This window comes from Alosa alosa, chromosome 8 (genome assembly GCF_017589495.1).
Source record: "Alosa alosa isolate M-15738 ecotype Scorff River chromosome 8, AALO_Geno_1.1, whole genome shotgun sequence".
NCBI classification, from domain to species: domain Eukaryota; kingdom Metazoa; phylum Chordata; class Actinopteri; order Clupeiformes; family Clupeidae; genus Alosa; species Alosa alosa.
In genome coordinates this window covers 33,638,557-33,659,028 of record NC_063196.1, presented here as the reverse complement: position 1 = coordinate 33,659,028, position 20,472 = coordinate 33,638,557, and the positions used below count along the sequence as shown (strand labels likewise).

At 45.7% G+C, this 20,472-nt stretch overlaps 1 protein-coding gene across 2 annotated transcripts in view; it reads left to right on the top strand.

Moving 5' to 3' along the window:
- snap25a (synaptosome associated protein 25a) overlaps positions 1 to 20,097 on the top strand; it is a 28,085-nt gene extending 7,988 nt beyond the window's left edge. For both annotated transcript variants that reach the window (XM_048250096.1, XM_048250095.1), the window contains exons 2-8: positions 5,117 to 5,257; positions 7,956 to 7,997; positions 10,225 to 10,273; positions 13,114 to 13,231; positions 16,832 to 16,951; positions 17,960 to 18,104; positions 18,591 to 20,097. In XM_048250096.1, coding sequence (XP_048106053.1) covers positions 5,186 to 5,257; positions 7,956 to 7,997; positions 10,225 to 10,273; positions 13,114 to 13,231; positions 16,832 to 16,951; positions 17,960 to 18,104; positions 18,591 to 18,659 — 615 coding nt within the window. In that variant the 5' untranslated portion in view covers positions 5,117 to 5,185 and the 3' untranslated portion in view covers positions 18,660 to 20,097. The remainder of the gene's footprint in view (positions 1 to 5,116; positions 5,258 to 7,955; positions 7,998 to 10,224; positions 10,274 to 13,113; positions 13,232 to 16,831; positions 16,952 to 17,959; positions 18,105 to 18,590) is intronic.
- Positions 20,098 to 20,472: the final 375 nt, after the last annotated feature.

Here is a 20,472-nt window from a genome sequence, read left to right as displayed (position 1 = left end):
AGTGGCACCTATTGTTACGGCTGTGGTATTATTAGCTGAGGTGCACTGATGTTGGGGGCTGATGTGGGTTTAGTGCCTTTGCCAGACCTATATGTGCCGAAGGGCAGAGATGATAGCGGCTTTATTATCAATCGGACAGAGGCCAGGAAATGTGGTAAGTGCAGAAGGGGGTGAACTGCAATGCAGATTGTTGCTGCAACAATAGAGCAGGCCAGATGTTCCCAAGGTGGTTTAGAATGTGAATTCTAAACACGCTGCTCAATAGGGATACTAAAAGCCAATTTCGTTAGTGTGTTTGACAAGCTTTGATTGGCTCTCACTCTGCCTACATCTCTTTGCACTGAGATTCTCTCTCAGGTCAAACGGGATGATTCGTCAGGCGTGATGCATCGGCGCTCAGCGAGTCGAGAGAACAAAGGAAAAGCTCATCCTTCCATCCTGAGCTGCGATGATTATTTGATGAGGGGCAAATTAGAATGGGAGAGGATCACTTGTGTAAAATAAATGATTTGGCAACACAGAAAAAGAGAACCGTTTGGGACGGAGGGGAGAGAAAGAGAGCGAGTGAGAGAGACAGAGAGAGAGAGAGAGAGAAAGAGAGAGAGAGAGAGAGAGAGAGAGAGAGAGAGAGAGACAGAGGGAGAGAAAGAGAGAGAGCAAGAGAGAGACAGAGAGACAGAGACAGAGAGAGAGCGCAAGAGAGAGAGAAAGAGAGAGAGAATGAAAGCGAGACAGAGAGAGAAAGAGAGAGAGAGAGACAGAGAGAGAAAGAGAGAGAGCAAGAGAGAGAGAGAGTAAGAGAATGAAAGCGAGAGAGATACAGAGAGAGAAAGAGAGAGAGAGAGACAGAGAGAGAGAGAGAGAGAGAAAGAGAGAGAGCAAGAGAGAGACAGAGAGACAGAGACAGAGAGAGAGAGAAAGAGTGAGGGAATGAAAGCGAGAGACGAAAGTGAGATAACAAAATGGCAGCCAAGACGGACTGCGCTATATTGTGCGCCACACAAAGGCCTGTTCTAACAGGCGATGCAACGGGACACTGCATTCTGTTAGGTCCCTGTGCCGAGCGCACACAGGACGAGAAAAGGGATTGGGTGGAGGAAGAGCAGCGCACACAGTGAAACATGCGTGCTCTCTCCGCCTGGCTGTCTGCTCTCTATTTCAGGCGATCCATTATCTCCACTCCACAGTTGACATGGATATCAGATCAGCTGTGTCATATTCACACACTCACCATCTAATTAAAGCAAAGTGGAAATATCTGGTAATCTTAGAGTTGATTTTTTTGGCCTATTTATTCTCCCAAGGCTTACGTAAGAATGTTGTAAGTCCTCTGTAAATGTGTGAACGTTTGAATGGTGAATGAAGTAAAACATGAACATTATATATTATATATATATATATATATATATATATTATAAAACATGAAGGAGATATATGTGTTTATTTGTCCTTTATGCACATGTCTGTCTTTCTTTCTCTTAAGCATTATCTGTCTCAAGCTGGTTCTCTGTTTTTCTGCCCCTAAGCTTCCTCTCCTGCCTGTTTTCTCTGGTTTTCTGCCCCTAAGCTTCCTCTCCTGCCTGTTTTCTCTGGTTTTCTGCCCCTAAGCTTCCTCTCCTGCCTGTTTTCTCTGGTTTTCTCTCCCCTGCCTTCCCTATCTTGACCAGTTTTAGTGAGAGGCACTTGGTGAACTCGTGTGCATCCGGTACATACAGAGTGCTAGGCCGGCCGTGCTTGTCTCGTCCTGTCCGGGGAGGGGGACGAGGTAGCCCTGAGCAGCTCAAGGGAGATAGGGGGTTGCGGATGGGATTTTACAGCCCCCTTCACAGCTATTGGACAAGGCATGAGAAATGACGACCACGCTGGAAAATGGAGGGGGGTCTCCATGTTTTTCATTAGCACCTCCACAGCGGCTGCGGCTAAAGCAAACACATTTTATTTTCCTTCCCCTAGCAAATGCAGACGCAGGAGCAGCAAGCAGTAGCCACGCTGGCAGCTTAATGATGCAGGGGGAAAATGACACATTTATGAGTGCTGTTTTTCATTACACAGTGAAGGTGAATTCCAACGGCTCGTTCTCCATTTGATTAGAGTCTGCTCTGAATGTGCATATGGCTGAGGGAGCTCGTTTGATGCCTGTGCCCGAGTGAATACAGCACGCAGTCTGTTGAACAGCAGCCCTGGGATAGCAATGAGGAGACGTTGCATACCGCAGCCATTACTCTCAGGAACCGCAGCCGCAATTTACAGTATATTCTGATCATGCTTGGTCTGATTTTGCCATGTGCATGTGTGTGGGTATATGCCCATGTGTCTGTGTGCCTATTCATGCGTGTGTGTGTGTGTGTGTGTGTGTGTCATGGCCTAAGGATGTGTTGCCACAGACAGGGTCCACAGGTTTCCCAGGGGCCTCAGGTGATGTCATCAGCCCATATTACATGTTGAGCTCTCCCTCAGCTATGACATGCGACCTGATCTACAGCTGTCACGCTCAGCAGGATGAACTGGGCGGCTGCTGATGTCTTTGATAGAGATACAGAATGTATTGTTCACTATGGTACATTGACATGGGAATGTTGGGATCATTTTTAAATAGGCTAAATAATCATGGATGGATGGAGGATTGGAGGATCTTCTAGTATGAGGACAGATGGAGGATCTTGTATGAGCATCAGTTGGTTGAGGATCAGGCTGTGTTGGTTGAGAATCAGGCTGTGTTGGTTGAGGATCAGGCTGTGTTGGTTGAGGATCAGGCTGTGTTGGTTGATCAAAGTGCTGAACAGCTGAACACACTTCCGTGTCCTGGTGTTCCCCAATGAAGGGGGTAAAAATGTCCTACATGTACCTTTCTGCCTGTCTTCTGCTCAGTTTGCAGTGATTACCATGCAGGTCAAGATGAAAGAGAGGGAATGTGTCCATACAGAGAGAGAGAGAAAGAGAGAGAGAGGGACAGGGAAGGAGGAAGAATGATGAGAGGAGCGCATGACATGGAGAATTGGGAGGAGGAGTGGGCATGTCAATTAGCGAAACCCACAGAGTCCACAGCAGTGGATTCCCTGCCCCCCACTCTGCCCTCCTCCTCAACGCTGGGTACCAGAGAATCCCTGCAGTAGCCAGGAATGGATGGATCTGTGGGACAGAAGAGCACTTCGCTTCGCTGCGTGTACAGTATGCTAGCTGTTGCTAACAGGAACACAACTGGGTCCAAATCCAGACCTGCTCCAGACACAGCTGTTATCTTGGTGTAGGAAAGTCCAGCAGGGGAAATGAATTCATCTCTCCAAGATAGCTCTTTGCCTATGGTAGCAGAAATGGTCTGGACCTCATAACAGGAAGCTTTATTATGAAAGGACAAACAGTGAAATGAGGAAGATCTAGCAGCATGGCCACTCATTCATCTTCCCTCCATAATTGCTGTGTTGATTAATATGCAGCTGTAGTGTGCACTGGCCTGCACACTACAGCTGCACTGCGAAAAAGAGCAAATATGCCCCATGTCCACAGAGTCCCAACACCCCGCTACCCACCACCCTCTTTGTTGACTGGGATTCATTTGCGCCGCGTCGACGGTGGATGAGGCGATTGATCTTTCGCAGGCGGCGTCCGTGCCTAATCTCGTGTTGGTGCTCCCTGATCCTTCACTAAGGGAGCAGTTGACACTCGTTTGTGCGGCGGACGGCCGGCTGTGATGGAGGGGCCTCGGGGGCTCCTGCTGACACCGTCCTGCATTTTCCGACGCGCAGGAAAAAGGTCAGAGCCGCCATGTTGGAACTAATTGCGCGAATCCGAGGTTGCATAATTAACGGACGTCGCATTTGCATCCCAGCTCGTTTTATTACACATCCGATTTGTGTTTTAAATCAGAGAGGGGCCCATAACATCAGTGTTTGACAAGGTGCTTTGATGGTATAACAGGATTTGGTAATTCTCAGGGTACACAACTCTGTCGGAATCTCGGGCCGTGATTCTTACAACCATCTGCTTCTAGACATGTTTTTAAACAGAAGGCGATGGCTTGCAAATCGAACGATTTGAGGACGATTGCGAGATGGTGCCTTGTTTCTCAGCTGACATGTCATGTTGTTTTTGTGGGAGCATGTGTGATTTAAAACCTAGTTAAGCGATCTGTGCCTTTAACAGCCCAGAGATACCCCGACAGCTGTCAAGCTAACTTCATTTATGCAAAGAGAAGGAATGGGATGTTTGTCCTGCAGTGCATGCGAATGAAGTGGGTGTCAGAGCAGACAGTACAACAAGACCTTCCGGGATGAATTCTTATCAGATGAGCTGTCAAGATAATGTTAATCACTTGCAGAACTAAAATATATCTACCACAACTGCACAAAATAAAATAGAACAAATAAGAATAAAGGTATGATTATTCTATCTTTATTGTCACTATTTTTGGAGGTTGTAATACTAAAGTAGCCCTATTAACAGAGCATTACAGTATTTGCACGACTGTAGTCACTTCACAAGCCAGCGTGATGGTCATTTATATAACAGGTGCATCCATCAGTAACAGTAGAAGATCATAGGCAGGATCCTGACAGCTTGTCCATGAGAGTTTGACACTCTCTCAGGTCGGCTCTGAGACAAACGACTCCATGTCCGCGCATGTGCCATCTGCCCCCCTCCACTCTCTCCGTCTGTGACATCAGTGTCCTTCAGCCGTCACACGTCTAACGCGTTGTGTGCATTTGGTTTTCTCATTTCGCCCTCATTCAGAAGAGAAATTGATGCAGTTTGCCGTGACTAATCCACCCCCCCTCCCTCCACTGTGTTAGTTTGCCCCCCAGTGGTCCAGCTGCCGGGGCACCCTGTTGTGCGGCACGCGGCACACTCTGTGCCGCAGAGTCCCTGCGACGGCCATATAACGCCGCCACAGCGCAGAAACAAATGGCCATTTCATGCCGTCTAACAGCTTTTTTTCCCTCTCTCTTTCTCCTCCCCTCTGCTCTCTCTCTTTCTCTCTCTCCATCTCACTTCTTCATCCTCTTTACTCTCTCTTCTTCTGCTGTCTTGCTCTTTCTTTTCTTCCACCTCCTCTTCAATCTTTCCATTTCTTCTCTCTCTCTCTTCCCCCCTCTCTTCCCTCTCTCTTTCTCTCTCTCAGGCTTCCCTGGACTCCCAGTAAGACCCACTGCTCCCACTTGGAGATCAGCTCCACCCTACAACAGCAGCCATGGCAGAAGACGCTGACATGCGCAATGAGCTGTCCGACATGCAACAGCGTGCCGACCAGCTGGCAGACGAGGTGAGCAACACACACACACACACACATGGACATGTACACGCGCACACATACACACACACACAAACACATATGAACATAGACACTCACTCACACACACACACATGGACACAAGCAGGCTATGCACAAACACATTTTTAACCAATGATGTTATTGTCTCAATGACTAATTAAGTCCTTTCAAATAGACCCCACATTGTAATGCAGTTGTTCCACTCCTCAATGCAATTAGTTTGTGTCAGCTCTCCAGGTATAATGTCCCAGTGGTGGTTTCTCCCTGCATGACTACCTTCTAGTGTTTAGTCCCCTCATCACTTAATGTGACTTTGCACATCCCTTTCCAACTCATATGAGTGTGAGAGCTGTCAGGGCCTTTAGACTAGTCCATTCCCCTCCAGCAGTGCTCCTCTCCCTCTGCAGCGGGGGCAGGCTGATTCACACACCCTGCCCATGCTCACCGCGTCCTCACAGCCACACTAACGCTTTCTCTCAGGGCACAGTGTGTGTGTGTGTGTGTGTGTGTGTGTGTACAGTATTGGGTCTGTGTAGAGGCCTGTGATGTACTGTAGTTTGATGTAGATCATTTGTGTGCGTGTGTTCTTGAGGATATACAATATGTGTGTGTGCGAAGAGAGAGAGAGAGAGAGAGAGAGAGAGAGAGAGAGAGAGGGAAAGTGAGAGAGGAAGAGAATTGGGAGAGAGAGAGATAGAGAGAGGGGGGGGTAAAGGGAGAGAAATAGAGAGAGAGAGAGAGAGAGAGGGAGAGAGATGGGGGGAGAGGGGGTAAAGGGAGAGAGAGAGAGGGAGAGAGAGAGGCAAAGAGAGGAAGAGAATTGGGAGAGAGAGAGAGAAAGAGAGAGAGAGAGAGGGAGAGAGAGAGAGAGAGGGAGAGAGGGAGAGAGATGGTGGGAGGGTCCACCTGCACTCAGTGCTTACATAACGCTGCAGCATTCACTGAGTGAGCAGAGGACTGAGAGGGAGGAGTTAGAGAGAAAGAAGAAAAGAAAAGAGGAAAGTCAGAGAAATAGAGAATTAACACGAGAATGAGAGGAAGAGATATACAAAAACAGAGAGAGAGAGAGAGAGAGGAGAAGAGAGAGAGAGAGAGGGAGAGAGAGAGAGAGAGAGAGAGAGAGAGAGAGAGAGAGAGAGAGAGAGTGATGAGTGTGAGCTGTGAGCGGAATGGAGCGGAGCATTGCCCTGGAGCGCTGAGGCGCTGTTGACTGCTGTAGCGCCCAAACCCCCCCCCCCACCCCCATGCTGCCACTGCACCACCTCCCACTCATCTATTCAGGATGCGGGCTCACAGCTGAGCCCAGGACGCAAACGCAGAATAAAGGCATTACTCATGGTCCAGTTTGAAATGATCCACGTGCTGGGCTCCGATGAGGGAGAGTCCTGGCAGAATACCATGGAGCCCTTTGCTTCTCCTCATCTGGCAAATACTTTAAGGGCTTGTGACATAAACAATACTGGAAACAGAAACGTAAACCAAAGAGAAGTGAGGGATTTAAGTTGAAGAGTGGAACCGACAGTAGGTCCATTTTGTAGCTTTTTTTCAGAGGGGGGCAGCCATTTTGAGTCCTCTGCTGTCTAAACGGATGGTTGCCGGGCTGTGGACACTACAACACTAAATTGGGGGGGGTGGCTGACTTAGCCCATGTTAGTTCCCCAGAATGCCCTGTCCACTTCAGCTGTCCACTCCCTCTCCCCAACTGACCCCAAGGGACATGGACAGAGGCTGGTCTGGTGCGGTCTCCAGCGCTGTGAGCGCAGACAGGCATGATGAGACGCTTCAGCTCTCTCATAGCTCCGTCTCCGTCTCAGTCAGCCTGCGCCCCATGGCCACTCGTCTGATGCAGGCTATTTAGAGCTTCAATGAAATAATAAAAGAAATAGGAACATTCGCCTGACACACACGCACAGCTAAAAATAGAGCCGTCCTGTTCAAGGTGCTGCTGGGAAAAAAAGAAACGCCTGCTCCTTCAAAGTAGTGAAGCAGAATGATTTACTAGGTTTTATAAAATGTAACTGAGGTAACATAGATAGACATGAACACAATAAAGCATATCTGTAACAACAACAAGATAATAATGTTATCGAGGGCTTGTGTTGCACCATCTTTAGAACTTATTCTCACCAAGTGGTCAATGAAATTTGTAACATCTGCATATTTAATCAATATCGGCCATTCAGCCACCACATATGGAAAATCAGCAGAGCAGTTCATATTCTCTGTCTAATAATCAATAGCCACTGTGTCAGTCATATTGCATGCTAGACCTATAACACTATAGACCAAATTTCAATTGAGCTTTCTTCGCTACCACTTCTGTACTCTGTTCTTCATCTCATTTTGACAAGACATGAGTAGATTCTATAAAGATGAATAATTCAGCATTTGTTTCTGAGGCAATGGTATTCTGCAAAAAATAATAGGCCAGGCACATAATTAATGGTCATCCCATAAAAAGAAAAACATTTACAGGACTGTCACCATCATTGCAGAAGTGTTGCAACCAAAACATAGCGTTTTGTAGAAATTGATGATGGTGCTGGAGGCATTGATTGGTTTTCCATTGATTTCTCTCTCTGGTACAGCGGCATTATGGATTTCCATCTCACATAGATGGTGCTTTTTTTTTTGTCGTATTGTTTTGCTTGTTTCAGCACATAATGTTTCCCTTCTTTCCTCCTGCCAGTCCCTGGAGAGCACTCGCCGCATGCTGCAGCTGGTGGAAGAGGTAAGAAATATCAAATTCACCTTGATTTCTCTAGAGCCCATGCAATCACAGCTGAAACCATATTTGGATATATCCATTCATTCCTTTTGATCCAAAAACATAGCAATAATTTAACATCTAGCAGAGACAAAAATATGTTATTCTTGTGTAGTTTGATATTTTAAAGAATTTAAACAGCTTAATTTCCAGAAGTCATGATTCAGTGTCTGATAACAAATGAGGGTTTTGATTCTCCTGATTTAGTTTATTGACGGTGTGAATCTTAAATTCCAGTAAGCCTTGGCATTGCTTTTGTATCAGTCAATACTCTTCCCTGACTCTGTCATCCAAATGAGCTGTGATCCACATTGAGATTGAAAGTTTATAGCTGGATCGAAAAAGAATGCCGCAAGTGCATCCAGCCTGCTTAATCAGTAGACCAGAGACAGTGTGTGTGTGTGTGTGTGTGTGTGTGTGTGTGTGTGTGTGTGTGTGTGTGGGCAGTGAGACAGCCAGGCTCTGACGACAAGCCTCTGCAGCATATCTCAAGGTCGTATTGATAATCAGTCGGTGGTATCTGCCAGCCAGGCTCCTCCCGACGAGCATTAGAGGCAGATGAGGAGGCCGATAACGCGCCTCGCAGGTGACAATCAGACAGTTGGCCGCGAGACAGAGACGCGCGCTGGGGATGGAACAGGAGGCGAGCTGCAGGGCGTAGAGGCCTGAGCGGCTACAGAGGCGTGCTGGACGGGGGGAAATAGCCACTTTAGTCAGCCGAGTTAGTCACCGATTAGTCACCAGCCAGCGCGCCAGAAAAAGAAAAAAGCAGCTCCGTCCGCATTAAACGGGTAAAGTGCAAAACCTACGCAGTACAGGATGGGATGGTGGATTTTGGGTGGTAGGGGTGCAGGGAAGGGGTGATGACAGAAGCAATGAGGAATAGCCCACTCCCCAGTTCCACTTATACACACTCACACACCCACCCCCCAAAGCTATCAGCCTGCGGCATTGCACAAGGCAAAGGGGCTAAATTGATGTTACCACATGCATTATTTACACCGGGGCCAGGTACCAGGCCCACGCCAGGGCCCAAACTGCTGAGTGGAGACACTGCTGGTCACGGCGGAGAACGGATTACCCTCCAGGGACACATTTAGGGCCACTTCAGGGGCTTCCTGCATAGACAGTGGGAGGTGGGGGCAGTTGAGGGGGTGGGGGCAGGGGGTCAGTTGGCTGCTGTCTAATCTCAGAGTAATTTATACACAGTTTCGTCTCCTGATTGCTGCAAAATGTCGATCGGCGCTTTCCATTGGCGCACAGCAGAATTGCTGAAGCAGCGGCAGCCATGCTGATTTACTCTCTCAGTCCAGCATGCCAGGTGCCTCGTCTGAGAGATAGTTCTTAACTGCCCCCGGAAAAAACGAGGACAGCCCAGCAGGGTTATTGCTCCAGGCTAATTATGTGGACGCGGTTCTTTATTTATTTAGTCGCTCCATTGTAACTGTGTGGCTTCCTGTGTCGTGGAAATGGAGGAGACCTGGTGACACCGTGTTTATGGTCATTGGCTGTTCTGTGTAATGGCAATACACTCATTCATAGCAATCTAACTTGGATAGTCAATTTGTGATTCTATCTTTGACGGTTTTTCCAGACATTGTTACAAAAATGTAAGAAATATGCCTGCATTTTATGTGGGAGTATTTATGGTGGATTAAAAACATTTTTTTTATGAACTAAATTAAATTACTTTATTATAGTAGTGTTTATTATAATACATTAGGTTAATATTTAGATTTCCATAGGTATTTCAGTTGCTCACTGAAATATACTCATACAGATCTGTCAATACTCTGTCAATAGAACAGTATTAACCCCTTGGGTAGGTGATTGATTTTTTTTTCAGGTTAAAGGTCAATATAGGTTGTTTGTTGGCGATGGTATACTTGTCTAAGGATTACCCCAAATCATGTACAGGCATCATGTTATTTATTCAGAACATGGTAGCAACCATATTATAGCAAACAAATCAGGTTGATTCATGTCTTCAGAATCGTGATCCACATTTCCTGATTCCAGTCTCTATGACGATAAACCTATTTTCCTCTCACTTGACTCCGCCCAGCTCCTCACTGATCTCACACACATTCTCTCTCTCTCTCTTTCTTTCTTTCTTTCTTTCTTTCTTTCTCTCCCTCTCCCACTCCGGCCTTGCCTTGTGTGTGTCCTTGCGGTGGTTCTTGCTGAGTAGAGTAAAGATGCAGGAATCAGGACTTTGGTTATGCTGGATGAGCAGGGAGGTAAGTCTGGACACAGCTGGGGCAACAGGAAAGGAACATGTATCTGAATTAGTAATCACTTTAGACTTCTAGAATAATCTAACCTTCTAGAATAATCTAACCTTCTAGAATAATCTAACCTTCATGTTGTTTTTCTAGCATAGACAGTGACAGTGTTTCAAGTCTAAAAGTATGTATTAAACTCTGAACTATTGATCATTAAACTCTTTAAGCATGAATGATGCAATTTGATGTAGGATTTCAAATAATTTGATATGAAGGACATATATCTATGAAAGATAGTGTACAATTCAATACTGGTCTATTTAAATATTTCACACCAGATTTCATGATGCATGTTGTTCTTTATTTAATCCCTTCTCTTCATGGAAAACTGTCTTATTCATGTTCCTCCTTTTCAATAACATCTTGGATTCACAACCAAACAGCCATTTATAACTGTTCTGCTTCTATGCTCTTTTCTGTTGTTTTTCCCACTAAACTAAGAATATTTGGCCTTGGAACAATGTATCCTAGGACAGCATTTACCACATCAGTCAATTCATAGAGTAAGAAACCTTAGGAGGCTTGGGCGATTTGGGTTAGACCGTTTGGTTCATATTTGCGGCTCTAAATGACTGCCATCCACTGTTACCTACGAATACCATGCCGAATGGTAAACTAGAGCAACAGTTCTCCTCAGTAGGCGAAATGCCAAACCAAAACGATCGATTTAGCTGGTAATGACAAAATCCACACTTCCTCATGAAACTAACACATTTTTGTATAATCCCTGGTCAAATACAATAGCATATTATTATCCCTAATCATCTCATTACCATGTTGAACTTCATGCACCAGGTGACATTTTGTGCATTTTACGTTTAATAAAGCGTCTGTCTTCTCACCTATTAGGTTTAACAATGTGACTGTCAGATCCATGTCTTCAGCATTACAGAAATGGAAGAAGCGTAATATAAACAGAATATTAGCCTTGGTTGGCTATTTTGACTGGCCTTGTACTGGGAACCCCCATCCCCTCCAACCAAAGCTGATAATTAGCCTCTCTCGCTGGCATCGTCTGCAGTGGGGGTGAGAGAGAGCTCAAATCTCCACCCATCCACTCAGACCTCCAGGCATGGCTGCTAAAGCCTATTTAAACGAGACCCCAGCCGTATAAGCAGGCCTCACTCCCTGACCCCTCCTGCCTGCACGTCAGCCATGATGGAATGCGCTTTAGTACACAACTCTGACCTGCAAAGAGGAGAAGCTAGGCCAAGCCATTGACACGGAATGGCAAACAATGGTCTGTGTAAACTTGCGTTAGCGTCCGCCACCGAATGCTTGCCTTTTGTGTACTCAAAAAATAGAGATTTTCAGACGGTATCGCGAAGAGGCTAACGCTCTGATTAAGTTCACACCAGTGTTTAGGGACTAGTTTCAGAGAAGTGTCTGCTGAGTGAGTTAGCAATGCTAAATGCTGAATGATATAATGAGCTTAGTGGTGCAACACTCTGGGATTGCACAAAGGTTAGCGGCTGAGTTAGCCAACTATCACTTTAACCTCGACCTGCACCTGCACCTCCTCTCGTCCCTGCTGTCCCCCATAAACCCCTCTAGAACACATGTCTTGTCCTTGCTACAAAAATAGGCAGTCCCCTACCCCACAACTGCATCGCTGACAATTACCAAACCTAGCCATGCTTGCCACATTCATTTCCTTCCCTTGGACACACAGATGCCAAATAAAAGCCCTCCCCCTCCCCAACACAGGCTGTGTGTGCACCGAGCAACATTACCAACCAGTGGTCGTCCACACACTACGCCTCTATGCTGACAGATCTAAGCTTCCTTTTTAATTCAACCTAGATGTGAAATTAAAGGTGTGCGGCGCCACGGGCTTCCTCTTCTATGGTGGCCATAATAGACCACAGACAGTCCTGGCAAGACCTGCAATGATGTTTCAGACCTTTTGACTCCTTTTTCTTTAATTAGTCATATTCTTTGTATTCCAAATCCCCCATGTTGGAGAGCCTTTTGAGATGTCATTGTCTTCTTTTAAATGCACCCTTTAAATGGATTTTACTTTCATTTGACAGAGTAAAGAGGGAGAGACTTTATGAAGAATATGATGCTAATTTCTCTCATAAAGCTCAGCATTCAAGTGTTAATTAATTTTATTACAGCAAGAGAGGAATATTTGGGGTATAGACTAAATATATAGTGAGGCAATGGAGCCTATGCTAATTGCCTATACAAAATACAGAATTAAATGTATACAACCTGAGTATATTTATGGAGGTACTTTACTCATATTCTTTAAATTACGTTAAGTTTGCTTAATATACTCTGCCGCTGTCCTTCAAACTGACCACATAAAAGCTGACAGTTGAGCGTGTTTTCTGCGTTCAGAGATAGCCACCACACTTAGCCCACAAAAGCAGCTTTCATTAATCTCACGCCCAGTACGATACTCATTCCACTGCTGTCATCCCTTTGTCCTGACCAGAACAACTCGATCGTGTCGAAGATGGCATGAACCATATCAACCAAGACATGAAGGAGGCCGAGAAAAATTTAAAAGATTTAGGGAAATGCTGTGGCCTATTCATATGCCCGTGTAACAAGTAGGTACTGAAAACGTTGCTGGAAGGTTCTTCTGCGTATGTGGTGGCGTCCATTTTCTTTTTTGGGTTTTTGTTTGTTTTTTTTTTTTTCTTTGTCAAAGTGAGTGTCTGAAGTTCTTTGTCCTCTCTTCTGTGTCCTCTCTTCTGTGTCCTCTCTTCTTTCTCTTTTCTTTTCCCTTCTTCTGTTCTCATGTGCTTCGTTCTGTGGGGGATAAATGACTTGTGTTTAATCAGAGCAACTGGAGCGCATCGAAGAGGGAATGGACCAAATCAATAAGGACATGAAGGATGCAGAAAAGAATTTGAACGATCTAGGAAAATTCTGTGGTCTTTGCTCCTGTCCGTGTAACAAGTAGGTGCTTGCCTGCCTGCCTGCCTGCCTGCTATTAAAAATAATAGTGATTATAGACGTGGTAGCTTTGTAGCGGCGACTAGTTATACTCCATGCCAGCTGAAACTCGAGTCCCAAGCCTTGCATCCAGCCTCCCCGTTCCTATAATCTGCACTGTGGCCTGCCCTCAGAGAAGACTGAGCATGAGGCATGCTCACATTACACACACGCACACACACACACAGACACACACGCGCACACACACGCCCACACACACACACACACACACACACACACACACAAACAAACATACATTAAAAGGCATTTAATGCCCCCACAGTAGTAGTTTCACAAGGCCTGGTCTCAGGCATGTTATTCCCATTATGGTGGCCACATATTATGTATGGGACAGCTGCCAAACTGCCCCGAACCCAACAGCCCCAGGCAGTGCTTTAGCACGATTCACCCTCTGCCTATTCATGCTGCGGAGCAGCCTGGGAGGTAGTAAAATGGCAAATTCCCAGCATGCAGCTCTGCTGCCTCAGCAAAGTGCTCTGCTCCGTAGCAAAAGGCTCTTCCAAATTTGGATTGGCCAGATAAGGCCTTTCTCCGGGTGCAGACCCTGCTGCTTTGGATCCACTTCATAACGTAATAAGGCCAGCCACTGTAGTGGAGTTACTTCAAAGAAAACTCCAACCTGATGTCAAGGTAGTGCTCAGTCTACGGCCTGAGCTCCTCTGCACACAAACCAGGGCTACCAACACAACCTCTCCAATGCATCTCCCCACCCTCATGCCCCTCCACCAGGGGTCTACTAACCAAGCTAGCCTAGCTATCGTAGCCCTTTTCCTCATTTGCATGCCAACATTACGCTGGTCACCTATTCTAGCCTTTTAGCAGTGCTAGCGGATGTAACCAACTGACCTTTTTCATTTGCAACTCTGCAACCACATCCATCAGTGGCACGTACTGGAATGACCAGACAGCATGTCCGTGAATGCCCATGCATGCTAATGCAACTCAGTGCTAATGATGCTAACAAGTGCTACTAATATTCATGATAATTATGAACCCTTTAAATTTTGCCTTAATGGTACTAACTGCTAAATGGTGTTTTCAAATGTGAACTGTGGACACACAGACCCAGACAGATGCAACAATTATCCCACAGTAAAGCAAGAAGGTAGCACTTTTTTCCTGCACTATTGTGAACATCAAATTGAATGGCTCAAAAATGCCATGCTAATTGCTTTAACAGTGAGAGGCCTGAGTACTGACTGGGAAATGCCAGACAGGTGTAGGAGACGGCGAATGAAAGGGAAGATGTGTTGTTGCTGAAGGGGAGAAGGCAAAGGATTACAGGCCCTAGCTCAGAGTCTGGTGTAGCTCCAGCAAAACACCAAGGTTATGTGTACTTGTTTCTTCCCCATAGGGAGAGGGGGGTGGGGTGAGGGTGACAAGCAATGGCAGAGAACTGGGTCAGGCACAGAGTGGAAAGAGCGCTTCTGAGCGAGGCGTGAACGCACGCGCTGACGGGATTTAGCTCTGCGTGACGGAGGACGCGTCAGTAGAGCTGCTCTCTCCCTCTTTTTCCAAACACGAGAAGAGAGGAGCGCTAACCATCGGTGTGTGTTCAGTTGAAGCTTTGATAGACCTTCACTCCGATAGATGAGACGCTTTGCTGTCAGAGGTTTTTTTTTCTCCTTTCTCGCTCTTTCCTTCCCTCTCTCCTTTCGGCGGGCTGTGGAGCAAAGCCTCTATGCCACTGTCAATCCAAATCACGCTTCACTCGAATGTAATTCGCATGACATGAGGCCTTTCGACAGCATGCAAATAAAAAAAAGAACTGCGCCAGAGACATTTCATTTTTGCTTCATTTGAACCAATATTTAAAACGCTGAAGCGAATCTAGATGCTCGTAGCGGATTTTTCTTGAGATGTAATGAGAGAATATAGGGGGTTGTTATTTGGTGAAGCGCCTTGGGCAACTGATAGGCATGTCACAGCTGAGCTTTTAGCCGCCAGTGTATTTACTGTAGAGCCACATTTGCTCCAGATGAGCTTGGCACTATACTAGTTGATGCCCAAGAGATACCAGGGGGAGGGGAGAGAAAGATCGAAGGAAACATTCCCTCAGTCCGATGCTTCAAATAAAATCTCAGACTGCTCTCTCTCCCTAGAACAAAAGCATGAGTTATGATTACCCAGGATTCAAGGTTAGCCATGCACATGGAGGGTGAACTCCGGAGGAATGCCAGTTCTTTCGCATGTCGGCCCAATTTAGACTGAAAGATAGGACAAAATTATACGAAAAAGCCTCCTCCATTTTGAAGACTTCAGAACCAACTCTCTGAGTTGCACTCTAGAGTTTCCCTGAAGGCGTGGAGAGGGGCAACCATCCAGCAGACCCTTCTGCAGACAGATGAAGGGACATAAATTAGCGCCGGCACACCTGATTCCCCAAGCTGGGGAGCCTATTTGGTATTCTGCCCTGTCTTTCCAGCCAATCAAGAGTGGAAAACTCCTCAGGCATCCTAAGGAGTGCAGTCTCTCTATTACCGGCCATGAGGAGGAGATAGGGCCCAGCGGCACCGAGAGACTATCAACAACAAACAGCCGGCTGAGCTGACAAGGAGGGAGGGAGTCCATTTCAGATACGAGGCTCACCAAAATGGCTGCTACTTAGAGAGAAAATGCAGCATTTTTCTCCATAGTGCTTTCACAGTTAATCTTCAAAGTTATGTTTCCCAGGTTATGCTAGTAATAAAATCTCAGACGTATCTATAATCTCTTGCAAGGAGATTGGAAATGTAAAGACAAGGTAGGGCAAACCGGGCACTCTGGGATAAGACGTTCTCTTCTTTTTTTTTTTTTTTCGTTCACAGTTTATTTCTACTTGTCTTTCACCGGTATGGCAGTCCTGTTGCTCTGTGTTGTCTGTCTGCCGAAGCCTGTCCTGTATGTTATCTGTCATTGTCTCAGTCGGCGCATGTCCCAGTTAACGTGTGGGAGATCGTTCCATTACATAGGGGAATCACAGCAAGGAGAGGAAGGGATGAGAGAGAGAATGGAGGGACAGAGGGGAAGGGATGAGAGAGAGAATGGAGGGATAGAAGGGAAGGGATGAGAGAGAGAATGGGGGGATAGAGGGGAAGGGTTGAGAAAGAGAAGAACGGAGAGGATGAAAACGATCTGAGTAACAACTTGGCCATAGTGGGATGACCGCGTCCGAGAGTATACAGTTATCATTCAGCAGTCAAGGATAGGAGCGTGAGACAGGGCACAGGGCTTGTCTCCATGTGTTGTGTGTCCATCGCGGAAGGCAGCATGTGAAGAACAGGTGTTAATAAGAGAATGACCTCCCCCATCCCTGGTCTGCCTCTCTCTGCTAGTCTAACCGTTTGCTTCCTGTCGTTTTTGTTGGGATGTGTCGTATCCTTTTCCCTACCCCACTGTCTGTGTTTGTCTGTAATGAAGAAATGGCTTCCGTGTGGGCGTAATGTGAAATGTAAAAAAAAAAGAAAAGAGGAAACACAGAGAACAAACGAGTGAGCCAGCACGGAAGCGTCCGGCCGTGGTCCGGCACGCCCGCTCACTCTCTCTCCCCGCGTCTCCACACAGGATGAAGAGCGGAGCAAGCAAGGCCTGGGGCAACAACCAAGACGGCGTGGTGAACAGCCAGCCCGCCCGCGTGGTGGACGAGCGCGAACAGATGGCCATCAGCGGAGGCTTCATCCGCAGGTGAGGGCAGGGGCTGTCTCGGGGCAGGTGGGGGATGGGGATGGGCTCGGGAGGACACGAGACGAACGAACGTGAAGCTAGAGACCGAGAGACAAAGAGCACATGCAGGCTGCTAGTAGGATTAAATACGTTATATACAAGGTAAACACATTACAGGAATCAGATTTTTTTTTCGGAAATCAGAATACAGATTTTTACACAAATCAGATTACAGAAATCCGATCCCAAAACTATCACTACAATGTAAAGCATTGGGCAAAGCAGTCCACCAACAAGGAATCATAGAACAAAAGAGTCTAGACTGTGTCCTCTTCGTGAAGATGGGAGTAGAATCTGCTCAGGTGATGAAGGGTAATAGAGGTGGAGGGGCAACTCAAGGTTTGTGCCCAGGAGCAGAATGGCTGTGCTGGGGGCAGTTGAAAGGCTCACTGCGTGCTGAGTCAGACAGCTGGTGAGGTGAGCTGGACACTGTCTCTGGTTCCTGGTGCCATGGGACCAGGTCAGCAAGATCCAAATGTGTGTGTGTGTGTGTGTGTGTGTGTGGGAGAGTTGAGGTCCAGAGGGGATTTGTCTGTAGGTCGAAGGGCATTACAGGGTTGGGAGCGAAAAGGTGTAAGAGGCAAAGCAGTTGAAATGAGTGAAACTATGGGACCTCTCTTGCTGATCTTACATAATCAGCACGTAGTCTTGCCTTAATGCAGCACCTTGGCAACTTGGAGGTGTAGGGAGGATGTGTTGACTTCCCTCGTGTGTGTATGCCTTTGTGTGTGTGTGTGTGTGTGTGTGTGTGTGTATGTGTGAACGTATGTCTGCTGACAGATAGGGTGTGTGTCTGTGAAGAGTGTGAGAGTGAGTGTATGAGATAGATTGAGTGTGATTGTGTGTGTGTGTGTGTGTCTGTGTATTAGCGCATAGTGTGTACTTGTTTACATGTCTGCTGTGTGTGTCCTCTGGCGTGTCGCCCGGGTTATGGAGCCTGTCTGTGTGTGTGTGTGTGTGCATGTGCAGGGTAACAGATGACGCCCGAGAGAACGAGATGGATGAGAATCTGGAGCAGGTGGGCGGCATCATCGGCAACCTGCGTCACATGGCTCTGGACATGGGCAACGAGATTGACACCCAGAATCGCCAGATTGACAGGATCATGGAGAAGGTATGGGCACTTAATCACCAGACCCAAGGAATCCCGGAAGTGATGTTAACTTGTGATTTTTATGCATTGATTTCCTTGTGGACAAGGCAGCATATTCTCAGGTCATCATGGAATCTCCAAACAACTTGACAACATTTTTCTGACTAGAATATTTTAGAATCAAGAATTAAGAAACACACTCAACAATGGCAGGGGAGCTCCAGTATATTAAACATATTGGGCCGGTTTCACATACATGGATTAAGCCTAGTCCTAGACAAAAAGAAAACTTTAAATCTTTTTTGAAAAACAGCTTTTTGTCTAGCCCAGACCAGGAATGTACAGGAAACTGGCTGATAATCAGTGATATTTACAAATTCGTGCATAGACATGCAAAATTAAGACCTTCTTGATCAGCAAAACAAGCGATAATACCATAAACAAAAAATGCTGCGTGTTCAGTGTTCAGATTCAGGTAACGTCATACTGCTGTTTTCTCTCCCTTAGGCTGATTCCAACAAAACCCGGATTGATGAAGCCAACCAGCGCGCCACAAAGATGCTTGGCAGTGGCTAAGTTCCCAGACCCGGGGCTTTTACCAACAGCGCAGTTTGTGGGAAAGCGCAAACATGCTTTTATCATGGTATTAACCTTCTCGGTTTGCACACATGCACATATCACCTCCCCCCATTGTAAATGTTGTTCTGTGTGTTGTCTGTCTGCTTTTTCAATGATTGTCCTCGTAAAAATGATTTCTTATACTCTGTATCATTTTTTCCAAAGGTTGTATATAGTGCTATCTTGATGGCTCTAGCTCACTTGTGAAGTTTTTATTCTCTTTATCATATATATCTATATATTATATTATCACAAGTATATATATACATATATATGATATGTACTCTTTGCTGGATGAAAACTATATTAGGAATGCTCTACAAGGCGTTTTTGTTTTGTTTCTTTTTCCAGTATATCAGTATCGTCTTAGTAAACTGTGTCATTCCACGAAGCTACTGTCATGATCCTTATTTTGATGTTGTCATGACAAATTAAGGAGGGGAAAAGATAATCAACTTACCGATATGACTTCAGAAAAAGCACTTAAAATCGATTGCTGTCTTTGGTTCATTATCCTCATCAACACACATCAGTTACTGTTTAGACAATGTGCAACTAGAGTCTGTAGCCGTAATAGACATTGCATTCCAAGTGATGTGAATTGTGCGTTTCTGCATGAGCAATGGTAGATTTTAGTCTTATAAATAAAAACTTGTTTGAACAAAAAAAAATCTTGAAAAAAATGAACACATGACAGTAGCGAAAATTGACAAACGCATGCTCAGTATTAGGACACAGTTGAACGTTTCCATATTCCTGCAAGTTTGCAATAGTGCCACTCTTTCTGTCAATATTATCTTTACAGACTGTGACCATTGTTGTAAAATAATGCACAATGATCTTGGGGGGGATAAGGTTAAGCTGAAATAAAATGAAATAAAATGTTGAGGTTGTACCGCAAAAATAAACTGTTTTCTTAATGAATATGCAGTTCAATGAAAGATGTTGAATACGTGCAGGATGGGGACTGGCTGTTTACTGTAACATAGGTTTTGGATGCTCTGAAAAAAATGAAAATAAATAAACGTTTGCAATGTAAAGCAAAGGTGCATATTTCTGAGAGACCTTACTTTTATAAGACTGTATCCTGTTAGTTTATTCTCCCCATGTGGTTTGTTATTGGTAAAAAATACATCTATAATAATCTGTAACAAAAAATCAAACAAAGGGTTTTTGTTGCTTCTGTACTTAGAGCTATGCACACCAAATCGCTGAAATGTTGAATAGTTGGTATAAGAAGACAAATACATACCTTACCTGGATGACACATAGGTTAAGCTGTGAGATTGATGTCTTCGACGCATGTAATATTAAACCTCCCTCTGTATCCTGTCAGTCTGTGAAAGTGGTTGACATTTTGTAGGTAGCTGAATTGATTAAAAGTAATAAACCCCTACTTGCTGTGGGTTGTCTTTTTGTCATATTAGGCTGACTATTTCGGTTTTAGCCCTGGCTGTGCTAAACACATTCTAGCCTTTGGGGTATAGTACCAAACGGGTGCACATTCGCTCTGTAACACTGCCCCATCCTAGCCATACACCCCCATCCTAGCCGTACACCCCCATCCTAGCCATACACCCCCATCCTAGCCATACACCCCCATCCTAGCCGTACACCCCCATCCTAGCCATACACCCCCATCCTAGCCATACACCCCCATGCATTAAATATTATTTGAGAATGAGGTCAATCCACAACTCTGCCCAATTCCAGATATCTTGTAACACTGATAAAGCTTGCATTACACAGCAAGCCACAATAATAGTTTTTT